This window comes from Musca autumnalis, unplaced genomic scaffold (assembly GCF_047663935.1).
Source record: "Musca autumnalis isolate F117 unplaced genomic scaffold, ASM4766393v1 scaffold_2, whole genome shotgun sequence".
NCBI classification, from domain to species: Eukaryota; Metazoa; Arthropoda; class Insecta; order Diptera; family Muscidae; genus Musca; species Musca autumnalis.
This window is the reverse complement of record NW_027411755.1, coordinates 109715914-109742503: the sequence shown is the minus strand read 5'-3', so window position 1 is coordinate 109742503 and position 26590 is coordinate 109715914. Positions and strand designations below refer to the sequence as shown.

The 26590-nt window shown below is 32.1% G+C and overlaps 1 protein-coding gene across 1 annotated transcript; it reads right to left on the bottom strand.

Moving 5' to 3' along the window:
- Positions 1 to 871: 871 nt before the first annotated feature.
- On the bottom strand, positions 872 to 26590 carry GramD1B (GRAM domain containing 1B). The gene is made up of 11 exons (XM_073968735.1): positions 26430 to 26590; positions 26128 to 26346; positions 10958 to 11198; positions 9677 to 9893; positions 7826 to 8705; positions 7361 to 7613; positions 7168 to 7298; positions 6904 to 7100; positions 6553 to 6847; positions 6356 to 6476; positions 872 to 2131 (listed from the first exon to the last, which is right to left on the bottom strand). The coding sequence occupies exons 1-11, from the start codon at positions 26447 to 26449 to the stop codon at positions 2096 to 2098; spliced, it is 2610 nt and encodes an 869-aa protein (XP_073824836.1). The 5' UTR covers positions 26450 to 26590; the 3' UTR covers positions 872 to 2095.

The following is a 26590-nucleotide window of genomic DNA, read 5'->3' as shown; positions in this document are numbered from 1 at the left end:
GCAAAGTGTGCAAACTTTCAGTTCGATTAGTCAACTGCAACTGCGTTAAAAATGAGTTATGGCCCCGGCACATACGGTCCGTTGTGAGTCGCGTCACGCGTTAAAAACAACAACCACATGAAAAATGTGTAAGTGATGCCAAGTTTGTTCTTGAAGTTTTCATGTGGTTGTTGTAACACAACGCTCAACGCGCCGTATGTGCCGGAGCCATTACTGGATTTGAACTAAATCGGCTGGTACCGATATATGGGGGCTATAGGAAAAAATGGACCCATATTGGATTTGGTTTCATATTCATGTATTGTCATCCAAATCTGAAAAGTGTGCAAAGTTTCAGTTCGATTGGTCGACTGCAACTGTGTGGAAAATGAGTTACCAGATTTGAAATACAAATTAAATAAAACATCGTTAAAACACTGTAGAATTGACCAATCTTGGTTTTAATTTCACATTCATGTATTGTCATCCAAATCTGAAAAGTGTGCAAAGTTTTAGTCCGATTGGTCAACTGCAACTGTGTCAAAAATGAGTTACAGATTTAAAATGCAAATTTAATAAAACAACGTTAAAACACTGTAAAATAGACCAATCTTGGTGTCAATTTCATATTCATGTATTGTCATCCAAATCTGAAAAGTGTGCTAAATTTCAGTTCGATTGGTCAATTGCAACTGTGTTAAAAATGAGTTACCAGATTTGAACTAAACGGACACCAAAGCAAGTTAAATAAAACACTGTAAAAACACTTGTTTTAGCTAGTTTCTTCTCGTCCGCCTGTAACCCTTTCTAACTTCAAGTTTTTTGTAGCATTATTCTGATACTTCATACAAACCTTGGTAAACAAAGTATCCACTAGAAATCATGTTATTACTTTTCTTTTTTCCAATTATTAGAATTTTATTTCAATTTTATACACTTTGTATAGCAAATGCTCAATATATTAAACTATTAGACAATATAATTACTAATTGTACGATTAATACATATTCCATTAGACATACAGAACACATTTTTAAATAATTTTGCAATCATTCCCCTATAATTTTACTGAAGTCGTCTCCTTTTAATGTATTACAAAATTATGAAAATTTGGACTTTGTGTGGTGGCCTTCAAAAAAAAAAAATAAATGAAAAATAGTGCGTTATAAAGGCTCTTTGCACTGTTTCCCCTTGTATAGCTTCTATAGTGTGTACTGCAAGGATCGTTCACCCGTGTATTACAAATAAATGTTCTACATAATATAAGTTTTAAAGAATTAAAAAATACGATGTACTTACAAACAATTCAATTGAAATGCTTAGAAAACTGGTTAATTTGTTTTATGTGAACTTTCCCATTAACAAATTATTATGTCTTTTCCATAACTGCAAGAATCTACTAATTCGTACTATTTTTCGATATCATAAAGAAACAAATTTTATCGTAGTAACAATTTGTATATTCTTGCAGGCTCTGGAACAGACATATAGTCATGTTCATATTTTAGAATACCGACAGTTTATGGACAATATATTACCCTTTTAAACGAATCATAATTTTTTTTCAATAACTCAGCTACTTGATGATAGATGCCCAAAAATCATATTTTTTGTAGTTATGACCCTTAAAAATTATGAGTGAAGCCTTTTTAGAATAAGAAAGGCGTGAGATATCTATGAGCAGAATCTATCTTCTTATATCAATAAAACTAAATTTATGTTCAAAAAAAAAGAAAAAAAAAATGAACAAAAATACAAAAAAAAACTAGATAGAATGTTTTACTTTTTATGTTGTACATAAAGCTAATAATTTGTTCTATAAATATGTATACTTAAAAATAAATGTAAATAAAATATATAGAAATAAATTGGGTAATAAAATCAACAAAAATATAACAAATAAAAACAAAACAATTTAACTACAAATGTCCTACAATAGCAAAATAAACTTAATTTGTGAAAACATGTCGGGAAAAAAATAATCACATTTTGCGTCGGGACTGTCCCAGTAATAATTTTCTACATTTTCAGTGAGGTATTTTCATACCTATGTAGTAGATAAGTATATACAATACTAAACAAAAATAACTTAATAGAAATACAATACATGGAAAGGTTAGCGAAACATAAGTTCAGCCAAGGTTTTTTCAGTCTGAAATGATAAAAAAGATGCACAAAATACATAAGGAAAATTATAAATATAAAATAAAATCAAAAGTTGACTGAAAACTAAACTATAATCAAACTCATACAGACAAAAAAAACTCTTATGGACACACGCGCATTGCCAACACACGACATATTTTTAATCACTTTCAAACTGTTTTTCAGCTGTATTTTTTTTTTCTTTTGTAATTATTTCTAATATCAATTTGTTATTATGGACTTTTCCTTCATATATACATTTACTTATATATTAGGGTGAATATGAATACCAACTTAATACATAAAACAAAAGAGGCCTTTATTAAAATATAATTGTGGTAAATAAATGCATGTATATATATATATATATATATATATATATATATACAATTTCATATACAGTAGAATCTTAGTAAGTGGTGATGCAAAGTTTTGATTTAATAAAGTTAAAATATTAATATAAAGGGTTTAAATACAGTTTGTTACTAATATTGACGATAGTGATTTCTACTGCGTTTGAAACTATACAAGACATTAATTTTTATTATAAATAAATTTACAGCTCAAGCTTGCGCAGTAGCAGCACCGATGGATTTGGCTTTTTAATTGCTTTGTTTTATTATAATGTATTTAGTTTAATAATGCCTCTATTGAGCCCAAATACTTCGCTTGTGAAGCAATTCACAGTGTGGTCAATTAGTTATTAGTGGCACAAAAATATATTTTCCATACGGGTGAAAGTATAAGAGATTTTCTAATGGTAACTAACTTCTTAAAACTACACCCAGACCTCTCTTTGCGTCTTCTTCTTTTCTGCTTAACTTCTTTAGAAGCATAGGACCTCTACGCGTTTTTTTGGGGTGTACATAAAATGGAGTTGTGCCGTTACCAGCTTCGCGGGTGGTCGAACTTGAAATATTGGGAAATAAAAAGTTCAAATTCCTCGAAATTTGTGTACCAATGGAAGAGCAAGACTCCGTGAGACTTTCTTGAAACCGACTTATTAAAAATATTTAAAAAAGGTTCCAAAACAAATCCGTGTACTTTATAGTAATATACTATAACGTAAATATAAAGAATCAAAAATACATTTTAATACGTCATTCATCGTTCTTTCGGATGAAAAACAAAATTCGGCGATGTACCTCGTTATTTTGTATGCGTCTTTTCGATGGGGAAATTACTTCTAAAATAAAGGTACAACCATGGTGGAATAATAAGGTGTTACATTGATAACAATAATTGGACCTTTAACCAGACCAAACGTCACAATTTGCGAACAAATGTTGACGTTTGGTGTGGTAATTGACCCGATTATTGTTATCGATTTAACACCTTCTTATTCCGCCATGGGTACAACCATGCCTAGTTTCCCGTAAATTGGACATCAAAAGCGAAACAACTGACAATTGCTTTAAAAAGGCCGGTTTTCTTAGTAGTCATGGGAAATTTAACGTATTTTAAAGCAATTTTTTTAAGAGAAATGAATTTTTATGTTTGATCTTCAACTAAAAAGGGACGTTGATGAAACGGTTCTCTTTCTCATTTTTTGTTTAAAATTCGTTATAGAGAAGTATTCGTTATAGGGAAGTTCGAGAGAGATAGAGAAGTTTGACTACATTTGTACCATGTGTACAATAGGGTGGTTTTAAAAAATCGATGACGGATTTTTTTTGCGGCACCCCCCTAAATTTTTAGTTATGTTAAAATTTAAGATTGCTAAAGTTTGACCACAATCGGAATATGTTAACATGTGCCACTGTCGCCTCATAGCTTCCTAAGTAATTTGTATGGGGCCAAGGCAACATTAATTGTCCAATCAGTTCATTTCTGTGGCTAGAAAAGAAATCCTACAATCCAAATGAAAATCGGGTAGGAGGAGGAGCAATTTTGTGAAACCTTTGGCCCCATACAAATTACTATGGAAAATTCGAGGCCCCAGTAGCACGTGTTAACGTATTCCCATTATGCTCAAACTTTGGCAATCTTAAAATTTAACAAAACTAAACACATTAGGGGGTGCCGCATAAAAAAAAATCCGACATCGATTTTTTCCCTTTGAGCTAAAACCAGTCCAGTGTACAACCAGCGAAATTTGCAATTTGCTCTCTTAGCTCTATAACTCTATAAACATCAATTAATTAAATTTAAAAAATGCATTTTGATCAATAAATATTGAATTTGGCCACACTGTGCAACACAAGGCAAAGTGCTCGAAACTAAAAAATATATGTTATTCAATTTCGTATCCCAACAAATAAATGTGTTTGGTAAATAATACAACTTACTAAACTGCACTCAATGTTCATTTAGTAAGGTTACCCACAAAAGAAATTCAGTATGCCTATTCTGTAACTTTTATCGATTGAAAAGTTGTTAAAAATTCTTTTATTTTTGTAACAACTACAAAACAAACAATAGAAATTGTTGTAAAATAAACAATTAGCAAAGTTATAGAATAGGGGGCATATTATGTAACATATTAACGACAGTCGATATTGTTATTTTTTGAGAAACTCATTTGAACAACATAATTAGCCACCTTGGTATTCTATAAAGTAATTTTAACAGCTCTTGGTAAAAGTATCGTTATAAAGACAACACAAAAATTGTCGTAGTTTCGACAACGTTGTCAACACTAATAATAGTTTGCAGTAACGATTGTGCTATTCTGTAAAAATGTAGACAAATTGTCGATAAACTTTCAAAAGCTTTCAATTTTGAATGTATTACTAAACAAAACATGCACACAAACCAAAGACAAATCCCATGGTAGAACAAATACAAGGTAAAGTTAATACTACAACAAATACAACTCGAACAACAACCACAAAGGAATTTGTTTTTGTTTGTAAACCTTAGTGTCAACGTAAATGTAAACAAAACAAGGAAATGTCTATAAATTATTGGAATTTAAAAAACTAATAATTTTTCACATTTGATTGAATATTTTGGAAAACATGAATGAAAACTCGTTAGATTTTCAATTTGAATGTTTCCATATCATTCCACTAAATGCATAATTTCTCGCAGAAAGTAGAATACTTGCAAAAATGTTTCGGGTCGCTGGTAATTCATTGAAAAAAGAGAAGATGTTTCAATCATTTGCTTTTGAACACAAAAAAGCACATGTTTATTAGGGCTTCATTCTTTTCAAGTTTAAGAAAATACCACACATATTAACAAATATTGTACCGCCTCTATAAGCGGTGTTTTAGTGTGCGGCATGTCGTTCGGACCTGGAGGAGGTTACATGTCAATGATATGAAGCCGTCTTTATGGGAAATAGTTTTTTTTTCTGATGAATAAATTTGTTCTTCAAAAATATATATCCCTAATATACATCGAACATAGAAATAAATACAAAAAATGTCGAATGGAATTTGACACTAACACTACAACCCAGTTCAGTCAGCTGGGTATTGCTGCTACCTTTTCTTGTTCTACCATGGACAAATCCAATATTGAAAATTTTTGTCGATTTTTAAACTACGACAATATTGGTGTTGTTTCTAACAAAAGTTGTTAAAATTTGTTTACAGAATGTCAACGCTGTTAATTACGTTGTTAAAATGAGTTTCTCGAAAAAATAACAATAACTACTGTCGTTAAAAATTTACAGAATAGGCCCACTGGTCTAAGTCTTCTCTTGAAGTCAAAAGTTTTACTGTCGTTAAAAATTTACAGAATAGGCCCACTGGTCTAAGTCTTCTCTTGAAGTCAAAAGTTTTTGTAGCGAGGAATTCACAAAAAATAAAACAAGAAATATTCATGGCAAAATTCAAATAGAGATGTTTTAAAAGTATACTTTAATTTAATACTTTATTTTGACTACAAGAGAAGACATTAAGTGGGCCCTGGGTAACCCTGTAAACCTTGTAATTGCATCATGACTTTACGGGAGAAAGTGTAGCAAGTTTTAATCACAAAAGTGTCAGAACAGTTCCATCAATCAAAACTCTTTTACTGAACTTTCAGGCAAAAAAACATAAATTCAGTAAAATGTTGTACAAATTGTTACAATCGGATACGTAGACACACTTATTATTATTATTTTATGTTAAAAGATTTGTTCTTATATTAACTTGAAGGAAAAGTCCAATAAAAGTACGTTGTAGAAAATGTTATAGGTACACAAAAAGTAAATTAATTAAAACTCATCACTGATTCTATCAATTTCTTCAATTATTATGTTGTCTTTGGGCAATATATTTTGGCAAACAATGCTCACCTTCTTTAGTAACTCGATTGCGGTTTGTAAAACTGTATGCCACTTCCGCAGTTCCGTCTCGTGCAACATTTCCTGTTGTCGCAAGAGATCAATCCAATCCTCATGATTGTTTGGTAATTTCCTACAAACGAGCGGATGAGAGTTGGTAATGTAAACAAATAATGGAAAACAAACTATGGACATAAATAAGATCATACTTTAATGCGGCCAAATTAGGTAGACGTGCTCTATTTAACATATCTTCCTCTAAGCGATCCTCTAATCTCCACAATTTAAGCAATAATATGACATTAACAATTATGAGGAAACATAATAGAACAAGTACAAACAGTGACAGCCACCTGTATTTATTCGTGGTATCAACTACCACAGCGGGACTTTCTGAAGTACTGCGAGACGCAACGGCTTGTGCACCAGTTAAGTGATCTAACGCTTCTGGCTTGCTTTGCAATTGGGGTATGTCTTCCAGAGGTCGTATTTGAACAGCAGTTCCTTTAAAGAATAATAAAGCAATGATTTTACTACAAACATTACTCTTATGTGTTTACCCCTTCGAGGCCTTCTGCCTTTTCCCTTTGCTGGTGGGATACATGTTTCGCTTTGTAGCGCCTGTAGTAAAGCTCCATAGAAATCCTCTAGGCCAGCCCAGGTATTCTTTTCTATAAATCCCTTAACAACACCCCAAATCGACTTTTTATACTTGATTTGGGCGTGAACAGACAGCATCGTATGGTCATCAACAGTTCTATATAATAGAAATGATGCAGTCAGTAATTATTGTCAATATCTCATTAAAATGGGTGTCTACTTACTTTACTAAACAGTAATGGATTAGTACACTAAAGCTATCTGCATATGGAATGCCGGCATTAACATTATTTACATCTATGGAATATAGCTCTCCTTGTTTGCTGCAATCACGCATCACTTGATACTCCGTAACCTGGATTCAACATACGAAAAACTTCAAAATCATTTTGCGATTTAAAGAGTTTCATTGTATACCTTTGAGGTTTTGGGTCCAACCGAAGCAGCTAAAGTCACAGTGACATTAACAGTTCGTGTCCTCTGTCCTTCTTCATTTCTCACCCATTCACCAAAAACAAGATCAGTTGATTTTCGCAAAGCATGGAAATCTAATAAAAATTTTGATTTAGAAAAAAGTAAATTGAACAACGTTTCAATATTGATGGGTAAAATTGTGTGGACCAATTGTCGTCCCTCATGAGGCGATGTACACTCAGTGGTAGCAACAAACCTAAAACATATAAAAATACAACAATATCATTATGTCTGTGTTATATCGATGGGCTTCCAAAACAGGCAAATGCCAAAAATGTGAAAAATGTGGTTAGTTTTACAAGTTACACAAATAATTATGTTAATCAATAAATAATATTAATTAGGAACTTTAAACTAAAGAAGATGAGAATGAATAACTTTAAATTAGTTTTGTATGCTGCTACTTACGGAATATTTGTTCCCTCCGAATCGCTTGAATCGGAAATATCTGTAGGTAAAGTTTCAACATTTTTGCTGGTAGACTCTTCTCGTGCTCTACTATTTTTAGATACTTTACGTTTACTTTCATTGGCAACGGTATTGTGCTTCGTTTCTTTGCCGGGAGTACTACTGCTGTTACGATCCACGTTACCCTCAAGTCCCGTACTACATGCACTATTCTGTGCGGTTGCATTTGTTACAGCACCCTCTTCGGGCTTTGCTGAGATCAAGGTGAGTTCTTTGGCATTCGACTTCATTTTGCTCTCTCTAGTACTTCGATATATTGATGCAGTACCACCACCGCTGCTACTGGTACTGTTACTGCTATAGTTACTGGAACCGCTATTATTGCTGAAGGATCGTAATATATATATATTTGAAGTCTCTTGGCTTCCTAAACTAATTGAGGGTGTTTCATCTATAGCAGAAACGAATTCCAAAATTGCACAGCCGTCGTTTTCATCTGCTATTTTTGGGTCTACGTAATCTTCGTCGTCTGTTGTTAATCCTAATTCATCACCATAATAAGTATGCACTAGTTTCCAGACTTCTTGAGCTAACATAGGCTTATTCATTAACGTGTTTTGCCATACTCGAAAGAGTATCAGAAACGTCTTGTCTCGTGTCGTAAATGACGAGAAAAAATAGTTTTCGTTTAAAGTGCTAATTGAAATAGCATTTGGTATGACTAGAGCTGTTTTTTCCTTTGTTATTGAGGTAACGTCTTTCCACTTTATTACCAAACACGTTTCCCATCCCAAGATATTAGCATGAAAACACACATAATTCTGTGAGATATACAGACGACCTTGAATTAGTAAATCACGATAAAGTGCACAAGAGTAATCTGAAATTAAGAAAATTGCTTAGAATAGTTCAACTACTATTAGCTGCTGTTATATATTATCATTACTATAATACTGCATTAGAGAGTTTCTTGGCGGCGGCATAAACAAAAAAACCCTATCTGTTAGATATTGTGATCAACTAATTATTTATCACGTTTGGTATTAGACTGGGCATTTCCCATAGGACTTCGTTTTTAGTGTTTTGTGTGAAATATATATCGTCACCATAAATGCCCAAAGACGTAACTAACAAAATAATAATTTTACAGGAGAAGCAAAGAACGTTGTAAAATGAAAAACTGTTTAATGGAATAAGATTAATATGAGGGTGAGTATTTGGGATATTATCAATCAAATACGAATGGGAGTAAGTAATGAAACCAATACCGCGAAAACGCTTGGTTTTGGGATCCGTCACAACAACAAAATCTGCAATGTTATTCCATTATCCTAAATTTCTTTTCTTTAATAACATCGTTATTCAGAGACATTGAAGCTAGAAATTTTACTAGAGCGAGTATTTTAATTTTATGTATTACATTCAATCAAAAAACGAATTTTGATTTTTTTGGAGATACGTCTTCGGGCATTTATGGTGATGATATGTAGCTATAGAATCGTTTAAATTCCATACCCCAATTATTATAAGTCTTCTTTTGTAAAAATTTTGATTTTACGGACAGATTTATAGCGTAACGGTTAATTTAAAGTTGAAAGTGATCATTAAGTTTCAGGGAGGACCTTCTTGGCATTAACTTTTAAGTCTAAAATTATATTTTTAATGGCTCCAAATTGGTTTATTTTGCGTTTACAAATCCATCCAATAGTAAAAGAAAACATATAATAATGGCCCATAGACTGTAATTTTTAATAACGCTTCAGAAAACTGAACTTGTTCAACAAATTACACGTTGATTAACAGCACACGATTTTTAAAATATATTTATAATGATAAATCAAAGTAACATACCTACTATTAACCGCTCGTCAACTGGCAGACCCTTAAATAGCCTCTTAAATTCCTGCGAACGTGTTTTGTAATTGGGGTACAATACGTTGTACCACGATTTTTTTTTCGCTCGTTCAGATACGCGAGATGTGTTTCTTGTCTTGTCTAACGATGTATCTGCCAAATTATATGCCCGTATAAACTCTGTAGTACTTTCACTTGACTTACTTTGTGAATCCTTAAAAGTCAGTAGAACAATGTAATGGTTAGTACGATACACTTTTTTTGTATTCTCACTAATACAATAACATATAATGACATAGAAAAATAAAATTAGTGCTTTTGAGAAATCTTGTCATAATTGGGATTTCCGGATGTTAATTATATATGTATGTCGCAATTCTTGACTGTTGCGGTGAAATTTTTATTCCCAGATTTTTGCTACGTTTCCGTTAAATTGAATGGAATTTTATACTAAACCCTTCGTCACACCAAAAATAGTGATATGGCTTTATGAACGACACATATAAATGTAATCAGTGGTTATCAGTATAGCGCTACAATAAACGCCAAAATAATTTTGCTTATCGATTGAAATTTGAAAGCTTCTATTCAGTATCTTATCAATTTCAATTTTGTGGGCAAAGTGGAAGCAATGGAAGCTTTCCAAAACGATGATGTAAACATAGTTTCAATTAGAAAACTGGACTGTTATTTTGAAATATCGTTCGTAGTGTGAAAACTGGCTTAGAAGTACATAGTTATTAAAACATCGATTTTTATTGTCTTTAAAGCTGCTGCTAACATCAATGTTTCTTGACGCGGGTATTTTGGAATAAAATTGTAATTGGTATGGCACCCAGAGTACATTGAAGTTGGAAAAATGTATAATTCCCGAGATAAAATTGTGCAAATTCACTTGTTTAAAGGTCGGATACTCAGATAAATATAACAATTGAAAATATATTTTGTTCCCGTGCCAACAATTGTGCCCGTCCTTAGGAGAAAGACTTAAATCTCCGGCCGAAGGAAAAAAAATAATTTTGAAGGCAGTTATAGGTGTGGTGTGATGGAACTTTCAAGGCCTATATCTCGGGATGTATACACTTCCCAGAAGAAAATAATAAACCGTTGAAATCAGTACAAAAGCACTACATTTGAAAATTTAATAATGGAAGGAAGTTATATATTGAATAAAATATTTACATTTAGTAAAAGTGCATAGAAATTGTAAAAATGTCAAGGTGCTTAAAGATCAAAAAAATATCTACTATGAGCTCCGACAAAAAATTTAATTGTTACCTCTTCGCTGCGAATAAATGTTTCCTTTTGTTGATATTCAGCACCAGATGTTGAAGATTTAGAACAGGTGACATCCGTTGATGTATTCTCTTGGCGTTGTAAAGGTTGGGTTTCGCCTACAGAATCAGGATTTTCGACATTTTCAAAAGATTGTATCCGATTAGTTTCTATTGTTGTTATATCTGTATTTAGCGATCCAGAATTTATGTCCTTATCAGATTCCTCCGCTAACCCTGTTTGCCTATAATGAAATATTAAACACAAATAATTTATAAAATTTATAAAAAGTAGTTACACAAAGAATATGAAAACACAATTTTAACAAACAAGTATAGTGGCTGGATTCAAAAATGTTTGATTTTTTTAAAGATTTACAACTGAGATGACTATTTCAAATTTAATCTATTTTGAATTTTGGAATATATTTATATTTGTAATTTGATTCGTTATCAAAATTAAAAAAAAAAAAGATTATTAGGTTAATAACATTTATGTTATAAAACAACAGTTTTGAAGGTAATTGTTTTCAAACTACGAAAACGGACACTTCATGTATTAATTAGTGAAAAATGACAAAACAGTTGTGACAAAAATGTCGGGGTTTTTGCAAAAAATAGTTGATCAACTTGTTTAAGACCAGATTAAATGCATAAATAAAAAAATAACCCAAGTAGTTCAACAAGGAAAAATGCGCATAAGCAATTAGATTTATCGCACTTTTTGGGATTTATTATGATAACAGTGTATAATATCTATCCATTTAGTAAAAATGAAGTGATTCCAATAATATTGAGAGAGGAAATAGAGCTCTGTTGTCGGATTATCGGATTTTTTTGCATTGGTCCATTATCCGACAATACGTATTGAGTCAAATATTCATTCCTTGCATACTTGTCTGCGGCCGATTCGTCATTGTTTATTGTCAATATGGTCTCATACGTTTTTTACCTGTCTGAAGACCCTCCACGACGGCTTTTATTATCACTGAATTTTATTACATTCAATACTGTTAGTCCATTATTAGCCGCAAAAGTCATAAAAATGTATAATGACTACAAAAATTTTCAAAAATTATTAGTTTTATTGCCAGTTTCTGTAATGGCTTGTTCATACTAAGGCTAATTCGCTCTATATTATATTTTGAGAACGAACAACATTGTTCAATATAAATTACTCTCAGAACGACGATAAAATGTGTCCCATCTCTAACAAATGAGAGAATTTATCGAAATAAATTAATTATGACAGGAAAAATAAAAAATTAAAAATGTATTAAAAATTCAAACCTTTTTAGGAAAACTGCAAAATATGAATGAAAAGTAAACGGTTTAACGACTAGTATACATATATATACATTCAAATCATAGCAAATTTTGTCTTCTCTTTCATTGTTATTACATTTCTTGTCCATCGTTTCAAATTCGCCCACAAATTCAGAAACAAAAATCAAATGCCTGCCGGAAAATCTGTATACCAAAAAGTTATTTTGGCAGGTCTCTCTCTCGTTAATTTTTAAAATAGAAAAATTTAAAAATATACTGAAAACACCAAAATTTTGGGAAAAAATAGAAAACATGAATGATAATAATATAATTTAATATTGAATAGATATCTGTAAGGACAAATAGTTTTTCAGTTCATATCAATTAATTTTACTCGTCTTTTGGCTGAAACTTTCTTTAAAATCAGTAAACAAAAACTATGAAAATATGAATCATGTTGCTATGAATTGTGTACCATGTCGTATGAACGTAAGCGCACAATGCCGGTCGCTGGAGCAAATATTTGCCTAATGTAACTCTACCTTTACTGTTGTAGAAAATATTTGTTTGATTGAAAACGAAATTGAATAAAATATTTTTTTTTTTTGAAAAACAGAAGTTTGGCAATGGTTCTAACGAATTGGTATTCGAATCGTCTTAGTGAAACAGGTCATTATAGTACTGGTTTTCTCTATGCAATACATTTATTGTCACCTCAAAGTAGTAGGTAATTCTTATTTTAGTCCGTTTAGTCCGTATACAAAGTTTATTTGCAATTTATAACAAATTGCAAATAAACTTTGTATATTTTAACGGAATATTGTTTTGAGGACCAACAGCAAGAGTTGTGAACAAAAAACCGTATAGTTTTTACATAATTTGTTGCCATAAGCGAACTGTTAATATGCAATTTTTTACAATTTTGGCCTGCGCAATACATTTGTTGTCAAACTGTATGTTTAACCTACTCATATTACATTATTTTTTACGAGTTGTTTGTATTCATTGACATAAAGTTATCGACATACATACATTTGAAGTTGTTAGTCGACTTAGAAACACTTTTGAGATAATTGTTAATAATTTATAAATATATAGTACTAAATAATATCAAATTTAATATGTATATAAATAAGTAAATGAAATGTACCTCGATATGTATTGTATTGTATGGTCGCTTACATTCGAAAATCGAATTAGCAAATAAAGAAGAAGAAGTCGACTTAGTGATCTCAATCTTCATCAAATAAATGATATACAATATAGTCTCGATAATCCGGACACTCGTTAATCCTGACAACGCGGTAATCCGGACATTAGAATTTATTAATTTGTAGACTCGGTAATCCGGACATCTCATATTTTTCGTACCTCGATTATCAGGACATCAATATTTTTGTCCTATCTTGAACACTAGATTTTTATTTATTTCATTGATGTTTTTCTTCGTAGCAATAGCAATTGGTGTATTAATAAGAAAAATTAAGTTTTTCAAAGTTTTAGGTCCACATCTCATCATTCTGGGTAGCTACTGTTGACTCAGTTAATAGTCAATATGGTATTAACTATCTGAATCTGTCGAATGATTTTGTACCCTTCAAACATTGATGGCTGACTATGATAAGCAACAGTATTTTAAACCTAATGTTGTGTAGCTTAGTTCCCTTTAAAATCGATGTTGGGTGTTCCTTTTCTCTAAAGGAATTAGTTCATTAGGCCTCCGATTAGTGAGAAAGTCACTTGGAACTGTATAATGTATTTCAATGATATTTTATCTAGAAATTTAAGCGTTGAGATTAAGAGCTTAGTTTTTAGATTTTTTAAATTTTCTAACTCATTTTTTGAGTTACATACAAAAAGTGGTAAAATTAAAACGCAAAATTATGAATAGAAAGTTTAAATAAAAATTTACAGCACTCTTGCTATAGGCAGATCTTAACGACTATTTTTTTGATCGCTACCTTACAGAAAAAATATCGTTTTTACCGATTTTTTGGTAACGCAGAAAATGAGTTTGAGAATCGCACTTCTTGTATAGAAAGTGCAATAAATTATTTAAAAAAACGCATGACTCCTTTTATTTTCATTCTTTGATATACAAAATCACCGGTAACTACGGATTGTTGTATAGTATTCTTGTAATTATACAACCAATAGATTTAAATTCCATTGACTTATTCGAAAGCTATAACATTTATACAAAACAATAGCTTTTATTGTTGCGACGACAAGGTCAAGTCACTTGCTGATGTTCAAAGAAATGGCTAAAATATATTCACCATAATGATATGAGTGCATTTGAATTCTAAGAGGCTCATGTCCCAATATATACATATGATTCTAAGTTACAAACTTATGCGTTTTTGTGACTACTCGGTAATCCGGACAATTGGATAATCCGGACATCGCCAAAACATGTGGTGTCCGGATTATCGAGACTACACTGTATAAAACAATGCCTTTTTTGGTTTCGCCGACAAGATAAAGTCACTCGCTGATGTTCATAGAAATGGCTAAAATATAATCACCATAATAAGATAACTGCTTTTGAATTCTCATGACCCATGGACACTGAATATCAATATGTGTGCATGGGCAACGAACTTTATATCTTTGAAAAGAAATCTATGAAAAAATATACACCAATTATAGAGGAGTTCTAGACTACAAAAATACACAGGAAATGTCACCTAAATTACGCTGGGAGAGAAAAATTAAGAAGTAAATTTGGTAGCTGGAAAGCTGCTTCCATTTTGAAAATGGTCGTAACCCGTGATATTTGCTTAATATGAATTCGTTTACCTTAGATGTCAGATTATTATCTAGTAAACTTCCGTTATTAATAATTTTAACTTATAAAATTATCAGCCTTATCATGGATTTTCACTAGTGAAAAGTTTCGCAAGTGAAACAATTTTCCCTTTCACTTTTTCGCCTTATCGCGGTCCATGGGGGAGATGGAAAAAAGGCGAAAAAGAGATAAACAAAAAAGATAAAACCTTAGATAACTTTTAGTGTTGCCATGCTGTAGTTTTCTGTGGGCTGTTTGGGGATGTTCGTGGGAGATACACATTTTTTGCTTTCCCATAAAAAAATTAAGCGATAACAACAAATTTGGCAACTCTACACAGTAAATCTGTGTTGGTGCTTTCATGTAATAAATGAGTGTGTGTGCGCATTTTTTGTTTACTTTGCATTCGAGCCTATTCATGTTTAATAGAAAAATACCTATTTTATCAATAATTAAATGCATTAAAATTTTAGCATTGTATTTAAGAAGCGTGTTTAAAGTCATTTTTGTTTAAATATTGCAAAATATGATGTTTTTATTAATATTTTTGCCCAATTCCCCATCAATTTATTTGCGAATTTTTTCACAAACAATTTTCGCTTTCCCTTTCGATTGTGATAGCTATTTTTCACACTTGGCGGATTTTTTCCTTTCGGACCTTCTCCATGATAAGCCGAAGGGGGAAAGGGAAACAATTCACGGGGAATTGCTGTTCATGATAAGGCTGTATATGTTTTTGTAACTACTCGGTAATCCGGACGATTCGATAATCCGGACATCGCCGAAACATGTGGTGTCCGGATTATCGAGACTATATTGTACTGAATAGTTACGATAGAATCCCTGATTTAGCACTAGTAAATGTTACTCAATATTTTGAAATAATTAGAATTCCATCCATATATATTCCCGAAGATATTCATCATCCTGCATAACCATGTCATTTCCTTTGGTGAAAATATGTCCAACATGTTAAAAACTGTCCATTGTAAACTTTTAATTTTTGTATTTTTCGTGTTTAATATCCATGATATGATATTTAGTATATTTTGATAACGTTATATTATATTCTGTTGATATGAGCTATTTCTGCTCGAACTTTCGAGTAGTTTTTTAGTCGGAAGACAGATTTTGTGTTGGTCTTGTCTATTTAACTTGCTAATTTCAATAATTGCAAGTTGCCAGTTAGTGAAATATAGATGTGTTATTAGTCATGGCCTATTTTTATTGCTATCCCTATTTTTTTGATAATAAGAAAATTGTATGCTATATTTTGTTTGATTGTTTATTGTAGATTGTAATTTCTTATATGTGGCCTTGGGACTTTGAAATTACCAAGAATAAATAAATTTATGCTGGAATGTGTTCCAACTATTTAAGTCACAAATTCTAATTAATATCCATGGATTACTCCTGAGTTATCAACCATAAAAAATTCTAAAAACAAACTTTTTCGGAAATATAAAAAATCAGGTTCTTCGATTGACTACGCCAATTATTCTGTTGCTAGGTCTAAGTATACACTAGAATCTCCTAGATTATATAATGAGTACCTCAATAAGATTAAATATAATTTTTAAATCCAATCCCAAGTCCTTCTATGATTTTGTTAATTTGAGAAGAAAAACCTATTCTAAGCCCTCATTACTAAAATTCAACAATCAAGAATTTATTAAAAACACTGATATTACTGAATGTTTTGCAAAATTTTTTTGCTGCAACTTATTCAATGCATCTTGTCAAATTAGAGATACATATCCTTATAAGTTATCTCAGGTTAATGTAATTTATATGCCTTTCTTACGATACCAAGACGTTGCCATAAGTTTGCGAAGTTTAAAATCCATTAAAAGTCCTGGTCTTGATGGGATAACTAGTATAATTCTAAAGCATTGTTCTTATACATTATTAATCACTTTAACTCCATTGTTTAACTCTTCCCTTAAATTTGGACACTTTCCCGCATTTTGGAAAACGTCTTGTATTGTACCTTTATATAAGTCCGGTAGTCTGACAAATGTATCCAATTATAGAGGAATTGTAATGTTAAGTGCTATTCCTAAGTTGTTCGAAAAATTGATTACTACTGTAATTTCTCACAAAATTCAACCCATGCTAAGTCAATATCAAAATGGTTTCCGTAGTGGTCTTTCAACTATAACAAATCTTATACAGTTTACATCGACTGTGTAAAAATGGATTTACCCAGGGGATGCAAAATCAACTCAATGGTGCAAAATCAACTGTATGGATTTAAAGTTAAACAAATGTAAACATAAGTTTTTTTCCAGATCTTCTTTTTTAATAAGTCAATACTATATTAACGGTTTCCAATTATCAACTGTAGATTCATTTGTTGATCTTGGTATTTTCATGGATCAAAAATTAAATATTAATAATCATGCCATTTCTATTGTTAATAAATAAAGCTCACGGAGTCTTAGGGTTTATAAAAAGATGGGGCCTATATAACAAAACAGCTATTTACGTCTCTTGTTAGATCTATATTAGAATACGGTTCTATTGTATGGGACCCTCAAAACGAAATCTATTCCGATAAAATTGAATCAGTGCAGAAACAATTTTTACTTTTTGCGCTGAGAGGTTTACACTGGAAAAGCGATTTTGTATTGCGTTCATACACAAGCAGGCTAAAATTAATTCGATTACCTACATTAAAAAGTAGATGCATTATGTTAAGCTCTATGATGGTGCTAAAAATTTTAATGGCTTATATTCCGTCGGATTTTTTAATTTCATCTATTAGAATAAATGTTCCTTTTAGAGCAAGTATAAACTATCAACTCTTATATATAGACATCCACCGCACGAATTATTCTATGGGAGACCCCATTAACAAAATGTGTGTTGATTTTAATTCTATATACTGTAATGTAGACTTTGCCATGAGCCTATACCTTATAAAAACAAACATAATTTTATTTATAAATAAATAGTGTATACGCATGATGTAGTAATTAACTAACTAGCTGATGAAGTAGATTCTGTAGCTGGTTTTCAATTTCCCTCTCATACCCCATCATGATGCGGATCATGGTGAGTACGCGATCTCTACGTGAAAGGGAGGTTGCCCCTCGGTCGGCTGGTGTGGGAAAGTGAGGCGTGGGAACGTTCGTAAAAAAATACAGAAACAAGCTGTGTGTATTTTGTTTATAATTTCCCCCCATACCATTGCTATCGCAAACAATCCGTTTTCGAATGTTTTTCGATAGTTTTGGGGATATTTTGTTCGAAAACGACACTCGAGAACGAATTAAAAACGATTCATTCGACGCTCAGTTTGTGGCAGGAAAACCTTCGAATTCGAATGTTTGCGATTCAATGCGTGTAACAGTTTATAAACATTGTTGTCTTGTATTTGTAACCAAGCTATATGTTGTGTTTATCATCACTTCTTGTTAATATTATAAGTAGCATTTATATCGAAAATATTTGAAAAAAGCAAATGGGATTTTTTCACGATCTACATAAAATTATTTTTTAAAACGTAAAAAATTTCCGAAGTAAAAAATTTTTCTCGAAACAATTTTTCTTGTAAGAAAAAAAATTCGCAAAATGTTCGAAAATGATATCGTTTTTAAACTTTTGACGAACAAACGAACAACGTGCTTGTGTACACCCGAAAAACATTTGCCAATCCTTCGACAGTTATATCGTTTTCGAAAGTTGTGCCGGACATTCGAATAATATCCGCACTTAGTATGGGGGGTTGTATAATTACATTACCTAATTAATTGCGTGTTCAAAAATACAAAATACATGTATTTTGTTTTTTGAACGTAACACACATAAGTTAATTAATTTGTCTTTTCTTTAAATTTAAATTACGTAGATAGCGCTTTTACAAAATGCGCTCAACCGTTTCATTCAATAAGATAATAGTAGATAAAACCGGCTAGGAATACAAATGTAGACCACGATGCTATTATTTTTCTCGCAGCTGTATATCTGTTATTGGTTATACATGAAAACTGCGTTACATTTCGAAACACCTATTTGAAATATTTGATGCAACAAGCAAAGAAACGAAAAATAGTAATTTTTGTTAAAGTCCCAAATCCAAATTTGGTAAGTAATTTTACTGTGCCAAAAATAATACGCAAAAAATAAAAAAATAATTCATGGATTGGCATCAGAATTATGGAATGTGGGGAAAATCTTCGATCATAGCCAAATCCCTGGAAGGCCGATGAGTTTTGTTCAAACGCATTAAACTAAAACAAAGTTGAAGAAAAACGCTGTAGGCCAAAGAAGACAACAATAACAATCGATAGTCCGATTATTGCTCTCGCTAATGACATGATTTCCGAAATGTACTTATTATTTTGTGCATTGATTTTTATGACTTTTTTCTTACAATCACGTATAAAAGTTTATTTTTCGTGAAGATCTACACAAAATTATTTTTTACGTATCATTTATGTTGTAAAAATTAAATTTAAACTGAACTCTGTTTTTTAATGAAAACTTTGATTAAATTAAACGAAAAGTATGCATACTAACGTTTGTATGTACTTATTATTTTATTTTGGCTAGAAATTTCTTGTAAATATTTTCTGTGATCTTTTTGGATGACGAAGAAGTTTTTTACAAAAGAAGTTGGAGAAACACTAAAATTCTTTAAATCATGGAATTAAAAATTCCTGCAACACTATCTTCAGAAGATCTTTCAATTAAATGAAATATTCAACTGTATTGTTGACCTTGAAAAACTAAAAACTAGAGAAAAACAACGCCTTTGTTTTTGATGGACTAAAGTTCAATTTCTTGCTAGACATCACAGCCATCATTTGCTCAATTCTGGATTGTAGAGTAGCTGCAAATCTAAAATCACCAAGAAAAAACAGATGGAAAGCACAAATTTTGAAGTTTTGAAAAAAGATCATTAACAAAAACAATGAACAGAAGTGGCGCAGCACCGAACATTTGACAGGAAGAACCCCAGTACTCCATCCACCAACACGAACATTTTGCTTTCTATTTGAAGGATAATACAATAACAGCTTGCAAGCACTACCAGGAAAACCACAAACATCCAGCCACACTGTCGAGGAAGTCGAGAGAGCTGTGAATCCCTAACCAAAACTCTCCTGTGGAGCTGTGAGGACTGCTGTCAGTCACCTATACCGGGAAGAAATCCCAACCGGTGTGGCGGAGCAAACAATTAGCCAATCTGCGGTAATCAGCAATGAAATACTACAATAAAGCCAGTAAGACGAAACTCAGTACAGATTGGGATGCCTATATGGTCAATTTCAATAAGAAATCAAGAAAGCTAAGCGGAATTCTTGGGTTAGTTTTAGTGAGTCTATAGAGGGAGCAGCTTCACTGTAGGTTTCGTAAATACTATCTAAGGACACCAAAGCGATGGTTCCTTCACTAACTATGGTTTAGACTCTGGATCTGCCGTCAGGGGTTCACTTTCCCGGTTGCGAGGATTTCGATGGTGTCTTGCCCACAGTAAGTCACAGTCGAGGATGAGCACCTGATTTTTTCAAATAGCGAACATGTATTTCTGTACCGTACTTACTGCGATGTCAATGAATGCACTGTCACCACTGCCTTTGCTTCCGTCTTTAAAATGGGAGTTGCCAAGAGTTCAAAGCAATTTTGCGGAGTAGTAAAAGTGGGAAATTTTTTTGTTATTACTGTTTCTTCTAGTGAGGCCGAAGTAGTTTTGTTGACTGTAGTCGAAATATCCTCCAAGGTCAAGGTGTCTTCTTTTAAATTAGTTGCGCTCTGATTTATCTAGTAAACGTCCGATATTAATGATTCTAAGTTACAAACTTATGCGTTTTTGTGACTACTCGGTAATCCGGACATCGCCAAAACATGTGGAGTCCGGATTATCGAGACTACACTGTATAAAACAATGCCTTTTTTGGTTTCGCCGACAAGATAAAGTCACTCGCTGATGTTCATAGAAATGGCTAAAATATAATCACCATAATAAGATAACTGCTTTTGAATTCTCATGACCCATGGACACTGAATATCAATATGTGTGCATGGGCAACGAACTTTATATCTTTGAAAAGAAATCTATGAAAAAATATACACCAATTATAGAGGAGTTCTAGACTACAAAAATACACAGGAAATGTCACCTAAATTACGCTGGGAGAGAAAAATTAAGAAGTAAATTTGGTAGCTGGAAAGCTGCTTCCATTTTGAAAATGGTCGTAACCCGTGATATTTGCTTAATATGAATTCGTTTACCTTAGATGTCAGATTATTATCTAGTAAACTTCCGTTATTAATAATTTTAACTTATAAAATTATATGTTTTTGTAACTACTCGGTAATCCGGACGATTCGATAATCCGGACATCGCCGAAACATGTGGTGTCCGGATTATCGAGACTATATTGTACTGAATAGTTACGATAGAATCCTTGATTTAGCACTAGTAAATGTTACTCAATATTTTGAAATAATTAGAATTCCATCCATATATATTCCCGAAGATATTCATCATCCTGCATAACCATGTCATTTCCTTTGGTGAAAATATGTCCAACATGTTAAAAACTGTCCATTGTAAACTTTTAATTTTTGTATTTTTCGTGTTTAATATCCACGATATGATATTTAGTATATTTTGATAACGTTATATTATATTCTGTTGATATGAGCTATTTCTGCTCGAACTTTCGAGTAGTTTTTTAGTCGGAAGACAGATTTTGTGTTGGTCTTGTCTATTTAACTGCTAATTTCAATAATTGCAAGTTGCCAGTTAGTGAAATATAGATGTGTTATTAGTCATGGCCTATTTTTATTGCTATCCCTATTTTTTTGATAATAAGAAAATTGTATGCTATATTTTGTTTGATTGTTTATTGTAGATTGTAATTTCTTATATGTGGCCTTGGGACTTTGAAATTACCAAGAATAAATAAATTTATGCTGGAATGTGTTCCAACTATTTAAGTCACAAATTCTAATTAATATCCATGGATTACTCCTGAGTTATCAACCATAAAAAATTCTAAAAACAAACTTTTTCGGAAATATAAAAAATCAGGTTCTTCGATTGACTACGCCAATTATTCTGTTGCTAGGTCTAAGTATACACTAGAATCTCCTAGATTATATAATGAGTACCTCAATAAGATTAAATATAATTTTTAAATCCAATCCCAAGTCCTTCTATGATTTTGTTAATTTGAGAAGAAAAACCTATTCTAAGCCCTCATTACTAAAATTCAACAATCAAGAATTTATTAAAAACACTGATATTACTGAATGTTTTGCAAAATTTTTTTGCTGCAACTTATTCAATGCATCTTGTCAAATTAGAGATACATATCCTTATAAGTTATCTCAGGTTAATGTAATTTATATGCCTTTCTTACGATACCAAGACGTTGCCATAAGTTTGCGAAGTTTAAAATCCATTAAAAGTCCTGGTCTTGATGGGATAACTAGTATAATTCTAAAGCATTGTTCTTATACATTATTAATCACTTTAACTCCATTGTTTAACTCTTCCCTTAAATTTGGACACTTTCCCGCATTTTGGAAAACGTCTTGTATTGTACCTTTATATAAGTCCGGTAGTCTGACAAATGTATCCAATTATAGAGGAATTGTAATGTTAAGTGCTATTCCTAAGTTGTTCGAAAAATTGATTACTACTGTAATTTCTCACAAAATTCAACCCATGCTAAGTCAATATCAAAATGGTTTCCGTAGTGGTCTTTCAACTATAACAAATCTTATACAGTTTACATCGACTGTGTAAAAATGGATTTACCCAGGGGATGCAAAATCAACTCAATGGTGCAAAATCAACTGTATGGATTTAAAGTTAAACAAATGTAAACATAAGTTTTTTTCCAGATCTTCTTTTTTAATAAGTCAATACTATATTAACGGTTTCCAATTATCAACTGTAGATTCATTTGTTGATCTTGGTATTTTCATGGATCAAAAATTAAATATTAATAATCATGCCATTTCTATTGTTAATAAATAAAGCTCACGGAGTCTTAGGGTTTATAAAAAGATGGGGCCTATATAACAAAACAGCTATTTACGTCTCTTGTTAGATCTATATTAGAATACGGTTCTGTTGTATGGGACCCTCAAAACGAAATCTATTCCGATAAAATTGAATCAGTGCAGAAACAATTTTTACTTTTTGCGCTGAGAGGTTTACACTGGAAAAGCGATTTTGTATTGCGTTCATACACAAGCAGGCTAAAATTAATTCGATTACCTACATTAAAAAGTAGATGCATTATGTTAAGCTCTATGATGGTGCTAAAAATTTTAATGGCTTATATTCCGTCGGATTTTTTAATTTCATCTATTAGAATAAATGTTCCTTTTAGAGCAAGTATAAACTATCAACTCTTATATATAGACATCCACCGCACGAATTATTCTATGGGAGACCCCATTAACAAAATGTGTGTTGATTTTAATTCTATATACTGTAATGTAGACTTTGCCATGAGCCTATACCTTATAAAAACAAACATAATTTTATTTATAAATAAATAGTGTATACGCATGATGTAGTAATTAACTAACTAGCTGATGAAGTAGATTCTGTAGCTGGTTTTCAATTTCCCTCTCATACCCCATCATGATGCGGATCATGGTGAGTACGCGATCTCTACGTGAAAGGGAGGTTGCCCCTCGGTCGGCTGGTGTGGGAAAGTGAGGCGTGGGAACGTTCGTAAAAAAATACAGAAACAAGCTGTGTGTATTTTGTTTATAATTTCCCCCCATACCATTGCTATCGCAAACAATCCGTTTTCGAATGTTTTTCGATAGTTTTGGGGATATTTTGTTCGAAAACGACACTCGAGAACGAATTAAAAACGATTCATTCGACGCTCAGTTTGTGGCAGGAAAACCTTCGAATTCGAATGTTTGCGATTCAATGCGTGTAACAGTTTATAAACATTGTTGTCTTGTATTTGTAACCAAGCTATATGTTGTGTTTATCATCACTTCTTGTTAATATTATAAGTAGCATTTATATCGAAAATATTTGAAAAAAGCAAATGGGATTTTTTCACGATCTACATAAAATTATTTTTTAAAACGTAAAAAATTTCCGAAGTAAAAAATTTTTCTCGAAACAATTTTTCTTGTAAGAAAAAAAATTCGCAAAATGTTCGAAAATGATATCGTTTTTAAACTTTTGACGAACAAACGAACAACGTGCTTGTGTACACCCGAAAAGCATTTGCCAATCCTTCGACAGTTATATCGTTTTCGAAAGTTGTGCCGGACATTCGAATAATATCCGCACTTAGTATGGGGGGTTGTATAATTACATTACCTAATTAATTGCGTGTTCAAAAATACAAAATACATGTATTTTGTTTTTTGAACGTAACACACATAAGTTAATTAATTTGTCTTTTCTTTAAATTTAAATTACGTAGATAGCGCTTTTACAAAATGCGCTCAACCGTTTCATTCAATAAGATAATAGTAGATAAAACCGGCTAGGAATACAAATGTAGACCACGATGCTATTATTTTTCTCGCAGCTGTATATCTGTTATTGGTTATACATGAAAACTGCGTTACATTTCGAAACACCTATTTGAAATATTTGATGCAACAAGCAAAGAAACGAAAAATAGTAATTTTTGTTAAAGTCCCAAATTTGGTAAGTAATTTTACTGTGCCAAAAATAATACGCAAAAAATAAAAAAATAATTCATGGATTGGCATCAGAATTATGGAATGTGGGGAAAATCTTCGATCATAGCCAAATCCCTGGAAGGCCGATGAGTTTTGTTCAAACGCATTAAACTAAAACAAAGTTGAAGAAAAACGCTGTAGGCCAAAGAAGACAACAATAACAATCGATAGTCCGATTATTGCTCTCGCTAATGACATGATTTCCGAAATGTACTTATTATTTTGTGCATTGATTTTTATGACTTTTTTCTTACAATCACGTATAAAAGTTTATTTTTCGTGAAGATCTACACAAAATTATTTTTTACGTATCATTTATGTTGTAAAAATTAAATTTAAACTGAACTCTGTTTTTTAATGAAAACTTTGATTAAATTAAACGAAAAGTATGCATACTAACGTTTGTATGTACTTATTATTTTATTTTGGCTAGAAATTTCTTGTAAATATTTTCTGTGATCTTTTTGGATGACGAAGAAGTTTTTTACAAAAGAAGTTGGAGAAACACTAAAATTCTTTAAATCATGGAATTAAAAATTCCTGCAACACTATCTTCAGAAGATCTTTCAATTAAATGAAATATTCAACTGTATTGTTGACCTTGAAAAACTAAAAACTAGAGAAAAACAACGCCTTTGTTTTTGATGGACTAAAGTTCAATTTCTTGCTAGACATCACAGCCATCATTTGCTCAATTCTGGATTGTAGAGTAGCTGCAAATCTAAAATCACCAAGAAAAAACAGATGGAAAGCACAAATTTTGAAGTTTTGAAAAAAGATCATTAACAAAAACAATGAACAGAAGTGGCGCAGCACCGAACATTTGACAGGAAGAACCCCAGTACTCCATCCACCAACACGAACATTTTGCTTTCTATTTGAAGGATAATACAATAACAGCTTGCAAGCACTACCAGGAAAACCACAAACATCCAGCCACACTGTCGAGGAAGTCGAGAGAGCTGTGAATCCCTAACCAAAACTCTCCTGTGGAGCTGTGAGGACTGCTGTCAGTCACCTATACCGGGAAGAAATCCCAACCGGTGTGGCGGAGCAAACAATTAGCCAATCTGCGGTAATCAGCAATGAAATACTACAATAAAGCCAGTAAGACGAAACTCAGTACAGATTGGGATGCCTATATGGTCAATTTCAATAAGAAATCAAGAAAGCTAAGCGGAATTCTTGGGTTAGTTTTAGTGAGTCTATAGAGGGAGCAGCTTCACTGTAGGTTTCGTAAATACTATCTAAGGACACCAAAGCGATGGTTCCTTCACTAACTATGGTTTAGACTCTGGATCTGCCGTCAGGGGTTCACTTTCCCGGTTGCGAGGATTTCGATGGTGTCTTGCCCACAGTAAGTCACAGTCGAGGATGAGCACCTGATTTTTTCAAATAGCGAACATGTATTTCTGTACCGTACTTACTGCGATGTCAATGAATGCACTGTCACCACTGCCTTTGCTTCCGTCTTTAAAATGGGAGTTGCCAAGAGTTCAAAGCAATTTTGCGGAGTAGTAAAAGTGGGAAATTTTTTTGTTATTACTGTTTCTTCTAGTGAGGCCGAAGTAGTTTTGTTGACTGTAGTCGAAATATCCTCCAAGGTCAAGGTGTCTTCTTTTAAATTAGTTGCGCTCTGATTTGCACTAAAATTCATGACAATATGACAATGGTTTAGATACACGTAGAATATCAGACTGCCCACTTAGTTCACTTAGTAGCACCAAACCCGAAAACGTAAGCTTTCATTTGTTAAGTTGTTTTGGATTCAAAAATTATCCAAACATTTTCTGATATTTTTCGAAGACACATAAACAATTTCCAACATTAATGCCAAATATTTGCAGTTTTCAATTACATGAATAAACTAGGGATCAGAAATTAACATAT

Coding starts and splice junctions, on each gene's coding strand:
- GramD1B (XM_073968735.1), bottom strand. CDS start 26,449: ATGAAAGCTTACGTTTTCGG. Junction 11,199..26,127: donor GTGCATTCATTGACATCGCA/GTAAGTACGGTA, acceptor ATTTCATTATAG/GCAAACAGGGTTAGCGGAGG. Junction 6,848..6,903: donor AGGCAGAAGGCCTCGAAGGG/GTAAACACATAA, acceptor TATTCTTTAAAG/GAACTGCTGTTCAAATACGA.